The sequence below is a fragment of the Lytechinus pictus genome, chromosome 6, assembly GCF_037042905.1.
Source record: "Lytechinus pictus isolate F3 Inbred chromosome 6, Lp3.0, whole genome shotgun sequence".
Lineage (NCBI taxonomy): Eukaryota > Metazoa > Echinodermata > Echinoidea > Temnopleuroida > Toxopneustidae > Lytechinus > Lytechinus pictus.
The window spans coordinates 15,680,933-15,693,547 of NC_087250.1; the positions used below are offsets into that span (position 1 = coordinate 15,680,933).

At 37.5% G+C, this 12,615-nt stretch overlaps 1 protein-coding gene across 1 annotated transcript in view; it reads right to left on the reverse strand.

The window, feature by feature from the left end:
• Window positions 1–12,615, reverse strand: part of LOC129263243 (uncharacterized) — a 92,798-nt gene that overhangs the window by 24,534 nt on the left and 55,649 nt on the right. The window contains exons 28-29 of the mRNA XM_064100428.1: window positions 10,598–10,825; window positions 8,414–8,573 (exon numbers count right to left, since the gene is read on the reverse strand). Of these exons, the coding sequence (XP_063956498.1) occupies window positions 8,414–8,573; window positions 10,598–10,825 (388 nt within the window). The remainder of the gene's footprint in view (window positions 1–8,413; window positions 8,574–10,597; window positions 10,826–12,615) is intronic.

Genomic DNA, 12,615 nt, shown 5'->3' on the forward strand with positions numbered 1-12,615 from the left:
GGTTATGCTCAACCCATACCCGTGAAACCGACCCCATCGGTTGAAACCTTGGAACCTTGGGTGGGAAACAAACTTGATGTTATCCTTCCAGTCCTTGTAACCTATGACCAAGGGTAAGATTACCATAGGTTATGCTCAACTCATACCCGTGAAACCGACCCTATCGGTTGAAACCTTGGAACCTTGAGTGGGAAACAAACTTGATGTTATCCTTCCAGTCCTTGTAACCTATGACCAAGGGTAAGATTACCATAGGTTATGCTCAACCCATACCCGTGAAACCGACCCCATCGGTTGAAACCTTGGGTGGGAAACAAACTTGATGTTATCCTTCCAGTCCTTGTAACCTACGACCAAGGGTAAGATTACCATAGGTTATTCTCAACCCATACCCGTGAAACCGACCCCATCGGTTGAAACCTTGGAACCTTGGGTGGGAAACAAACTTGATGTTATCCTTCCAGTCCTTGTAACCTATGACCAAGGGTAAGATTACCATAGGTTATGCTCAACCCATACCCGTGAAACCGACCCCATCGGTTGAAACCTTGGAACCTTGGGTGGGAAACAAACTTGATGTTATCCTTCCAGTCCTTGTAACCTATGACCAAGGGTAAGATTACCATAGGTTATGCTCAACCCATACCCGTGAAACCGACCCTATCGGTAGAAACCTTGGAACCTTGAGTGGGAAACAAACTTGATGTTATCCTTCCAGTCCTTGTAACCTATGACCAAGGGTAAGATTACCATAGGTTATGCTCAACCCATACCCGTGAAACCGACCCCATCGGTTGAAACCTTGGAACCTTGGGTGGGAAACAAACTTGATGTTATCCTTCCAGTCCTTGTAACCTATGACCAAGGGTAAGATCATCCCAGGTTATGCTCAACTCATACCCGTGAAACCGACCCCATCGGTTGAAACCTTGGAACCTAGGGTGGGAAACAAACTTGATGTTATCCTTCCAGTCCTTGTAACCTATGACCAAGGGTAAGATTACCATAGGTTACGCTCCACTCATACCCATGAAACCAACCCCAGAGCTGTAAACAAACTTGATGTTACCCTTCCAGTCCCTGAGACTTATAGGCCCGTATTCTGAAGTCGGGTTTAACTTAAACTCAGGTTTAAAGTTGTGGTTTAAGTATGGGAAGCCAAAAGTATCATTTTTTTATTAAGTTGTATGTTTCTTCTGTTTACCGTGCTCTTTCCTGATTCACCGATGGTGAAGACAATAATTTTTCATACTTCCTAGACAATTATGAATGATTTGAGAGCCAAATGAGCTGAAATATGATATCTCTATTGTTACGGATTTATGTAACAATTGGCTGTCCATACTTAAACCACAACTTTAAACCTGAGTCTAACTTAAACCCGACTTCAGAATACGGGCCATAGGATCAAGGGTAAGACCATCACAAGTAATATGCTACACTCACAACCGTGAAACCAACCGAGCCAACAGGTGAACCTACCCCAGGATTGTAAACAAACTTGCAGTTGTCCTCCCAGTCCTAGTGACCCTAGAGCCCGGGTGGGTGTTTCATAAAGCTGTTCGTAAGTTAAGAGCAACTTTAAAAACGACTGGTGATCCTTTCTTTTGATAAATGGTATATTCATTAGCGATGGTTTTGCGCGTAAGAAGGGATCACCAGTCGTTCTTAAAGTCGCTCTTAACTTACGAACAGCTTTATGAAACGGCCCCCAGCACACACTATGCAACGCGATTGCACCAAGATGCGATCGCATCAAAATTACAGTGTGCGCCAACCTACAACACGCTGCAACTGCATCCTGCTTTGTTGCAGTAGGATCGCAGACCAAAACTCAGACATTTGACATGTCAAATCTTTTTGCAATTTTGCTGATTTCAGCCAATCAGATTTGTCCTTGACGATGACATCATGGCCAATTTGTGGGGCTTCTGCAGCTCAGACAACATTCGCGCAAAAGAAGAGGCGCCATGAGATGCAGCGCGCTGCAGAGCTGTTGCAATGTGTGCGCCGACCTGCGATGCGATTGCACCAAGATGGGATTGGCAATTTGCTGGAATCGGATCTTAGTGCATTCGCATCGCATAGTGTGCGCTGGGCTCTAGATCAAGGGTAAGACCATCACGAGTTATGCTTTACTCACAACCGTGAAACCAACCCCAAACCGACCAATAATAGGTCAGGGCCGAGTAACATGAGGAGTAGCAATTGATCGCACATTTGCTTTTTACACTTCATCGTGCATTCAATGGAATCAATTATAAAAATTTGTTCTACGATCAATGCATATTTGTTATAGCATAACATTCATTTGTTCATTTAAAGTTATTTATTGAGGTAGAAAAAAAACAAAAAAACAGGACCATGACACTGATTGCGGCATGTAGCCAAATATAAAAAAAATTAATGACAAGTATTACATGCAAATTTGACAAACCACAAGGTAGTATATAATATACATGTAACTTAGAATGCCATATGACAGAACAACAAAACAAGGAACAACTATTGTTATACAGCATTAAAGTATATAAATGATATATGAAGTATAAAAATAATGAAACAAATGAAATATCATATATATATATATATATATATATACATATATATAAACACACATATATACAGTTGAGGCCAAAAGCTTACATACACCCATGGAATTCAGTGAAACTTGTTTGTTTGCCAAACATCGTAAAATTGACTTTATCTTCAAAAATATAAATACTACCATGACAAATTTGATATCAATTGAAAGAGCATATAAGCTCTTTCACACAATTGGGATGTTGTTGGGATTAAGTATATTTCAGGTGGAATTTTCTTTGAAGAAAAAAATACTTCTTGTGCCAAATGTATTTGATTGCTTGTTATTATATTTTCTAATATCATTTCATAGAAATACATAAATGTCAAATCTATGATTTATATTACATTTTCTCTCATATGTCACCCATGAACAAAAAAGTGTAATCTGAAATGTTCACATTGAGAAGTAGCTCGCACAAATATGACATGTTTTGTCAAATTTTTATTGTTAATTCGTCTAAAATATGAAGATTTTTGGGGAAAGAATTACACCCAAATATTCTTCAGCTCCTGATGACAAAGCAATGTGATGAAGGGGCATGACATACTCATTTGTTTGATATCTAATTCGTCATGATAGCGCAAACATTTTATAAGATACTGTCAATTTTAAAATGTTTGGCAAGTGTCAACCTTTCTTTGAATTTCCTGGGTGTATGTAATCTTCTGGCCTCAACTGTATATATATAAAAATCATATTGCATTACGTCAAACCCCCGTTTGGAGAAAGACCGCAGTTCAGATTGCAAACTGCGGTTTTATACCCCATTTTACGTTTGGAAATCCCAAAAATAATTTCCAAGCCCTGATCAACCCTGCTTGGCCAGGTAATCCCCGCTGTCTCAATTTCACCTCCACAGGCCAGTATATGAGCCAAGGACGAAATGATAAACAACAGCTGTGCTATTACGTAAGACTTCTCTGCCTGTAGTAGGACCTTCAGAATGAAATTATTGCATTCGATTTTTAATCACGTTTTCAAAGGCATATTGTATTCAGAAATCCAATGTTAGTCCATTTTCAATTTCGAACGAAGAAAATCGACCTCAAAATATGGAAAGTAAGCGAATAAAAATGACGGCATGCTTTGCAGGGACCGCGCATGCATCCCATCGTGTGTGGCCCCCTGCTGTGACTGTATATGCCGGACTGTTGTGTTATCTTCGGACCGAGGTCAAGAAACAGGTGTTTTGATACTTAAATTGCTTGCTTGGGGGCAGTTAGGGTTTGTCGTACTTGGAGAAGAGAATTGAAACAGGGGTATAGTGTTCTCAAATGGAGATTTTCGTCATGATTATCAAATCATGTGAGACTGTGGGTACATCAACTGAATTTGAATGCACACAAACACATGTACATGGCCATAAACAATTAACAGGGGGGTGGGTGCTCTAAAAGATGGAAACATACATGCACATGTACATTTTCTTACTGAAAATTTTTCACAAAGTAGACCAAAAGTGATCACATCAAGATCGTGCTGGAACTTTTGCAGTTCTGTGGAAAAATAACAAGAGCAAAGGGGAAGGAGGGCCTGTCATTAGAAGGTGGGACAATCAAGTAAAACTGGCTGGGTGTTTTTTTTTTAAAATAATCCGGGAATGTATGCATGCACTGAGAAATGGGTATCAATATTGCAACAAATAGGTGAGTAAAAAGGCTTCAATACCGAAACCGCCTTGTGCACATGGTGTATGAGGAGGGTAAATATTTCAACCTATCATGAAAAATAGAATAATCTTAGAGACTCTACTTATTACAATGGGGAAAATGTAAACAAATTCTGGTTAACGGTAAAATGAGATGAAGCAGGAATACTTGTTTTGGAATAACAATTGTGTCCATCTTCCGATGATAGTGGTGCCTGAGCAAGAACTTTGTATATTGAGCAAAAAAGACTGGAGGTCAGGAGTGTGTGGGTGTGTGAGGGTTTATGCGAGTGTGGGTGTGAGATGATGAAGTCTGACATTACATAAATAAGTAAAGGTCTGAACAAAATGGAATAATCTTAGAGACTTTACTTATTACGATGGGGAAAATGTAAACAAATTCTGGTTAAAGGTAAAATGAGATGAAGCAGGAATACTTGTTTTGGAATGACAATTGTGTCCATCTTCCGATGACAGTGGTGCCTGAGCAAGAACTTTGTATATTGAGCGAAAAGACTGGAGGTCAGGAGTGTGTGGGAGTGTGAGGGTTTATGCGAGTGTGGGTGTGAGGTGATGAAGTCTGACATTACATAAATAAGTGAATGTCTGAACAAATATCTTTACAATAATAGTGCAGGTTTGCCTTTAATGGTGCTGCAGTTTTTCCTGAAGCTGCCTTTCTGAAACAGTTTATAAAACGGCCAAATTCTGAAGCTGTGATCTCGTGCAAAAATACACTCAATAAAATGGCAACATGAAATCTAATTTAAGAGATCGGTGGAAAGGCTAGCCCGTGACCAATCGTTTATTTTAGCTAACAAAAAATTAATTGCTATTGACTGGTACTAATATCTTGTTCCATCGTACTGTCATGGTTTTGAAGGGTTTATTTCCAATTCATCTAATGCCAGTTCGTCCAATCACCAACTCGTCTACTACCATTTGGTCTATCATCAGTTCGTCCACTCACAACATGGTCTACTTTCATTTAGTCTAATGGCATTCCATCTAAATATCAGTTGGTCCAATAGCTATTTAGTCCATATGCCATTTGGTCTAATTAAATTAAAGTGTTAATTGTACAAAATGAATGGAAAGAAGATGGGTATTAGACGAACTGGTTATCAGATGAAATGGTAATAGGCGAATGGTGATTAGATGAAGTGACGATTGGACCAAATGGTTATTAGACGAAATGGCATTAGACTAAATGAAAGTAGACCATGTGGTAAGTAGACGAACTGATGATAGACCAAATGGCAATTGGACGAATTGGCAATTTACTGTTTTGAGATGAGAATGGTTTCACAAAATATCAAAGAACCAAATCCCTATATTGTAATACTGTACACATCATTTTTTGTTTGAACATTAGAAATATCAAACACAAGTGTTACCTTTAAAACTGTCTATAATTATGCCCTCGGCTATGCTTTGGGCATGTTAGAACTTCCAAAGTAAGCCATCCGAGTGATATTCTTACCAGTGACCTCTACGTGTATTATTTGCATACTAACGACTGAATGAAAATCACTATTTCATGCCCATCCAATAATGTGAAAGGCTCATTTTACATGCATGGCTCTGAACCAATCAGATTGCTGGAATTTTCACGTCCATTCCATAATACTTTATTATACAAACCTTCGTCATCCTCTTCTATACCTGCATTGATAACATTAGAGCAAATAGCGAGAAAACATATAAATCTATTAATTGACAAAAAAAAGGATACGTTCATAATCGTACAACGCCTACTTAGCTTTTTGCACGCAAGCAAATGGGGGGCTGAATGTGCGATATTCTGTACCATCCAAATGTACTATTGCATAGCTTAGGAGGTATGGTAATGGTACGATTCAATTCAATTCATTTCGCTCAGTGCAGGAGCAACACTGTACACGTATGCATAGGGCCTACTGGCTAAATGCGCACTGTTCAATATCAATTCATGGTATTTATTTCTGAATTCAATAAAAAAGGATACAATGAGAACAAAGTTATATATAGCTAGAGGAAATACAAATACTAGCAACTAAACAAGTGGAATACCTCTGGCAGTCTCGTCTGCATTATGCGATGCAATATAGCAGCAGTGCTGACTTTGATTAACAACTATTGAATATTTAGTCACCAAAATACCATTCATATGATAATAAAATACTATGTTCATTGATAATAAGTGACCTTTGACCTGGGCCATGTGACCTGAAACTCATTCAATGATACTTGATTACTCTTATGTCTAGGTTTCATGAACTAGATCTATAAACTTTCAAAGTTATGATGGCAGTTCAACAAATACCCCTACATGACCAAAATTTATTGACCCCAAATAGCGTTTGACCTAGATCATGTGACCTGAAACTCATGCAAGATGTTTAGTAATACTTGATTACCCTTATGTCCAAGTTTCATGAATAACTCATGACATTTCAAAAACTTAACCTTGGTTAAGATTTCAATGTTGAAAGTTGAAAGTCTTGCTCTGCTATGCAGGCGACCAACAATGTGTGCTTTTCTCAATGACTGTATTGTACCTTTTGAGAAAATACAGATGATAAATTAGCCAATAAGATTTGTAGTGGAATAAAATTATTTTTGATAGGAAAGGTACCTGTCTCGCTACTTGACTACATATTTATTGCAGTATGAATTTATTAAGTAATGAAATAGCTTTTTAATTATTTAAATGAGACTTTATTGCAAGACTACACTGCTCAGAATGTTGCATTATGGGTAATGAATCTGGCCAGATAGGATTAGTTCAGGACCTGAGGTGGGGCTATAAAGGCTCAGTGCTAATTTGTATGCCCTTTAAAACATTCAGAATAACATAAATCATGCGAACGGGGGCTTGTATTTGCTCAAAAATCCCAGAAACACATCACGATACACAATCCTCATGATGCCCTTTAATTAAAGGAAGAAAGTTGATTTATGCTCAAATTTTCACTGTTGTACTTGTTTTTGTTTATACTGTTTATACAAATATTTTATTATGAGGCTGCACTCTACAAGCTCCGCTTTTTCAGCAGCCTCCTTCATTTCCAACCTGTTTGAATGGTTGTTTTGATTATTGTAATATAAATTTTCCTTGTTCTTTATTATGTATCAAGCGATAAGGAACAAAACATTATGTAAATGTTGGAAATGCAAACATATAAAATGAAATGAAATGAAATAAAGATATGGTGTGGAGGAGTGTGGAGGACCTGTGGTGTAGTGGTTCTGACTCTCGCCTTGTAAACAGAGGGTCGTGTGTTCGAATCCCACCACGGTCTGGCATCCTTTGGCAAGGCGTTAATCCACACTTTGCCAATCTCCACCCAGGTGCTAAATGGGTACCCGGTAGGATGTGAAAGTCATTGTAGCTTGTCCAGTACTGTGTGCGCCTTACCGGCGACTGACTGGAATACTCCCCAGGGAGTGGAGGATGTGCACACATTGTGTGCGGGAATGACTGATTGAATCCGATGACCGGGGTAATAATATATCTGTAAAGCACTTAGACATGTCGTTCAGATGTATTAAGCGCTATATAAAAGCGGGTTATTATTATTATTAAAGGGATGGTCCGGGCTGAAAATATTTATATCTTAATACAGAGTAGAATTCACTGAGCAAAATGCCGAAAATTTCATCAAAATCGGATAACAAATAATTAAGTTATTGAATTTTAAAGTTTTGCAATATTTTGTGAAAATAGTCGTCATGAATATTCATTAGGTGGGCTGATGATGTCACATCTCCACTTTCCGTTTTCTTATGTTATTACATAAAATCATAATTTTTTCATTATTTCATACTTGTGTGATTAATATGTCTCCCTTATAATGAAATAAGTTGCAGCAATAAATATCTAATGCACTAAATCAGTTGTCAATCCAATTTTTCTAGTTCTTGGAGGAAAAAAATTGAATAAACCTAATTTCCTATCATAAAATAAAAAAGAACAAGTGGAGATGTGACATCATCAGCCCACCTAATGAATATTCATGACGACTGTTTTCACAAAATATTGCTAAACTTTAAAATTCAATAACTTTGTTATTTGTTATCCGATTTTGATGAAATTTTTGGCATTTTGCTCAGTGAATTCTACTCTATTTATTAAGCTATACATATACTTTTAGCCCGGACCATCCCTTTAAATGGTGAGAATCATGTTCACTGACCATCGTTGTCATCATCTTTATCACATTGATTGCCCTCCCCATCACCATCGTTGTCCAACTGGCCTGTATTAGACTTTGTCATGCAATTATCACAAGCATCACCATGACCGTCGCCATCCACATCTGCCTGATCAAAGTTGGCTACATAGGGACAGTTGTCCTGGAAGGAATGAATAACGGTAATTGTTTTTGTTATGGAATTCAAACCATAATGCTGCCAATGTGAAAGACCATCCTCATTCATTCACAGTTCTGGTACGGATTAATGTCACTATTATACATCTTCAACTATATCAAATATCCAGTATCCCCCCCCCCCCCGAAAAAGTGTCATGACTAAAAATTAAAATACAACATGGGCCCGTAACACAAAACTTAGCAATGATTGCAGAATATTTTTCTATGACTGATTGCACCGACAATGTACAATCAACGTGAAAATCAGGCGTACGATTAACTGCTATCCTTTGCACTACAAGACCAAGGACAGGTGTGTTGGCTCAGTTAGTAGAGCGTCCGTCTCACAACTGGGAGGTCGGGAGTTCAAGCCCCGGCCGCGCCAGACCAAAAGACGTCAAAAGATGAGAGTTGCTGCTACCCTGTTTGGCGGTCAACAAGTAAGGGATAGCTAAAGACCTGGCGCTGCACAGTGGCTGCCGGGCCCATGATCAATTTTCAGAGAGTACTTCTTTTTCAGATTTCATTTCAAACAATAAAATATGGATTTTCATTTGCAATAAACAATGAATAAAATGAACAGAAGGGTATGAAATATGAAATCATTTATGTTATTATGTTGAAATCTGTCAAAAAATAAGATTTCAATTTTTAAAAGATTATCCTTTCCCAACAAACCTTCATGGGACAGGATGAAAAACAATGATGATGATAACTCAAATTCTAAATGTTGTAAACTGGGCAAATATTACATTGCCTTCAAGGGGCTAATTCTTATGTATTCATGAGGTCATATCTTGGGCCACCGTGGAACAATTCCCACCAAATTTGGGTTATGGAGGCATTCACGTTCTACCACAATATAGTAAAAAAAAATATTCAAATTCAAATTGGAAAATTTATGAAATCACACTTCAGTACTCTACAGCCCCAAGTTAAATCTCAGATCTCTTGAAATTGAAATCCGGATCTCATGACCATCACCTACGTAGCTCACAAGATACACTCGCACTGCAAGTACCCCCACACAAGACTAAAGCAAAACTAGGAGATACATGTAGGTCATTTCTGATGTCAGCCCCACGACTATGGAACAAACTTCCCCTCAACATTAGGAATTCAACAAATTTACATGATTTCAACTTACAATTCTCGCTACCCCAAATAGCGATTTCGCCGAGATCCGGGAAAATCCCTGTAACGTGCATTGCATTATGGGATAGCTTTTTCGGTATTACAACTTCCTGTTCGGAAGTCCAACGCACTGTTTTGCCATTTAGATCAACAGTGCCGTCATGCACAACAACACAACGTAGCTTTCGCTCGGAAAGTTCGTGATCACAACCCTCTCTTTCACTAACAGTTTTACAGCCTTTTCTGCTAAAGTCACTAATTCTGCCTGACGCTTTCCATTGCACGGTATTCATCTGTCAGTTAAGATTTTTTTAAGTTCCGAAACTGATTTTTATCCATTTTGTGGTCGACGAAAAATTGAACGAAATGAATGCTGAATATATTTAGTGTCTAGTTGAATACGATCGTGATGTCAGGCCGGTCGCTAAATGCAAAATTTTAAGATATTCATTATTTGTTTGAATTTTTATAACCAAATAAAAACATGAATAAAAATTATTCTCACGTGAAATATATGTTTTATTTTTATTTATAATTCAAATGGAATAAAAACTGACCAAATGTAATAAAAAGTGTTATACTCTGTACATATTACGCTGATTGGCATCGATTTCAGCGTGGTGGAAAACTCAGTATCGCGAACCTTGCGCGAGTATGATCTAAACCGGAAGTGGTGATGACGACCCGACGGAGTGAAAATTATCTCGTCTCGCGCATTATGAGATTTGTGTTCCTATTTGGGGTAGCGAGAATTGAAAACCTATCTATTCCAATAGTATGTACAGCACCTAGGCAGCTCTTGCAGCGCAATAGAATATATAGAAATAGTTTATTGCGCTATATAAATGCATATTATTATTTTACGTTTCTTACAATTTCATTGTAGATTCTATCGTTGTCCCAATCATTGTCACAGATGTCTCCGGTCAGGTCGCCGTCAGTATCCTCCTGTCCGCTGTTTGGGTACCCAGGACAGTTATCACTGAGGCAGTTTTTATCCGATGTATTGGTGCACCGCATCTTCAAGTCCATCTGACCATCCATGTCGAGATCACGGCCGCAGACCAATCCATTCCCAGCCCATGCATGGTCCTCATCACACTGAAAATAACAGGCGCCAAGTTTGTTTGAAAAATAATGAGTCAGTGTGATACCCACTAATAGAAAATTTGTCCTTTATAAACAAAATAAATTTCCTGCAGCGGAGCTTGGGAACAATTTGCAATCTTACTGCACTGTGTAATTTAATACAGAAATTGGTATTTGGTGAATGAAACCACACAAACCTTCATTTTTTTTAAAGTAATCACATACATTCATGTAAAAATAACTTAGAGAATAACTGTTGTTTTGTTTTTCTGTAAAATCTTCTTATTTTCCATTTTTTCTGATTTTTTTTCTCTAACAGTCAAGGTCTGTATTGCTTACTGCACATTAAATCATATTTTTAAATTATGGCAAAAAGTACATGTCACTGTGCCAATTAATGAGTAGATTATATAAATGTGTATGGAGAAACATCCCCTGAAAAAGTTTTGATGTGGTTTTTGAATAGATATCTGTTAAGCTGGACTAAACTTGCGAGTTCATATGAAAAATTTTCCTGTTTTATCTAAAACCTCTTAACAAAGCAAGGAATGGGTTGAAAATTTACAGATATACAAAGTCATGTAATTGCTGTTTTTAGCTATCTCAAGTCCAATCACTTGACTCGTAAAAAAAAGGCTTGAATTACACTTTTAAAGAAAAAATATACAAAATACCATCCAGATTTCTAGATACATAAAAACTCATAATTACAAATAATCAATTATTAAAAAGAGTTTAAATGGCCTATACATTTTTGTACCAATAGCATGTTAGATGATTCAATTGATTATTGGGCGATTCCATGCTAGAAAAATCAGCCATTTTCACAACACTTTTCAACCTGCTGTCCAAACAAACGAGAAATCTTAATTTGTTTTGTGGTAATAATAAAGTACTACTGGGTAGTCATGTAAAAAATGACAAACAACAAAAATATGTTGTCCATTGGTGAATTAGAGGTGAAAATGCTGCATGTCATGTGGGACACTCATGAGTCCCGTACGACACACAACATTTTCACCTTTAATTCACCCACAATCAAAACATTTTTTTGTTGGTTATCACTTTTTTACCTAACTACCCACTATAGCTTTATCATTGACAAAAAGAAAATTCTATTGCTCAAGCATCCAGCTAAGAGACTAGAAACTGTTGTTGAAATGCCCCTCGGGACATGTATGGAATCATCCACTGATCCTCTACCGAAGTTTTAGAGGGGCTTTAGATCCTGTTAACAAATGCATGGTCTTTTTAGTTTTCACCAAGTTGGCCTTTTCAGTCATCGTCATCATATAACAAAAAATATATAGGGGAAGGCGGGGTAAGTTGTGACACTTTTTGCATTTTGCAAGTTAGAATTGATATGACTAATAATATTGTAGAAATAAGTACCTAGCCTTTAGGTTTGACTCTTGGGAAATATTTTTCACCTTTTTCACCTATGTATAACTTTCTACCCTCACACTGAAAGTCATTGTGACCTTTGAAAAAATAATGTCAAATGGCTCAACTTGCCCCATCTATGGGGTAAATTGTGCCACCTTCTGGGGTAAGTTGAGCCACAAAAACTATGTACAAAATGTATGCGGGAAGAGCCATCATGTCAACTTTTTATTTTAAGCCTTTTCACTTGCTAATTCTCTATAAATACTAACATTCTCTAAAGTAAAAGAATTGTCATGTGAATTTGCTCCTTTCTGCCTGCATATCAATGGTTTTTAAGGTTTTTTTATTATTATTATACATTACCATAAGAATTACTATGGCTCAACTTGCCCCATGTTGGCTGGCTCAAATTACCC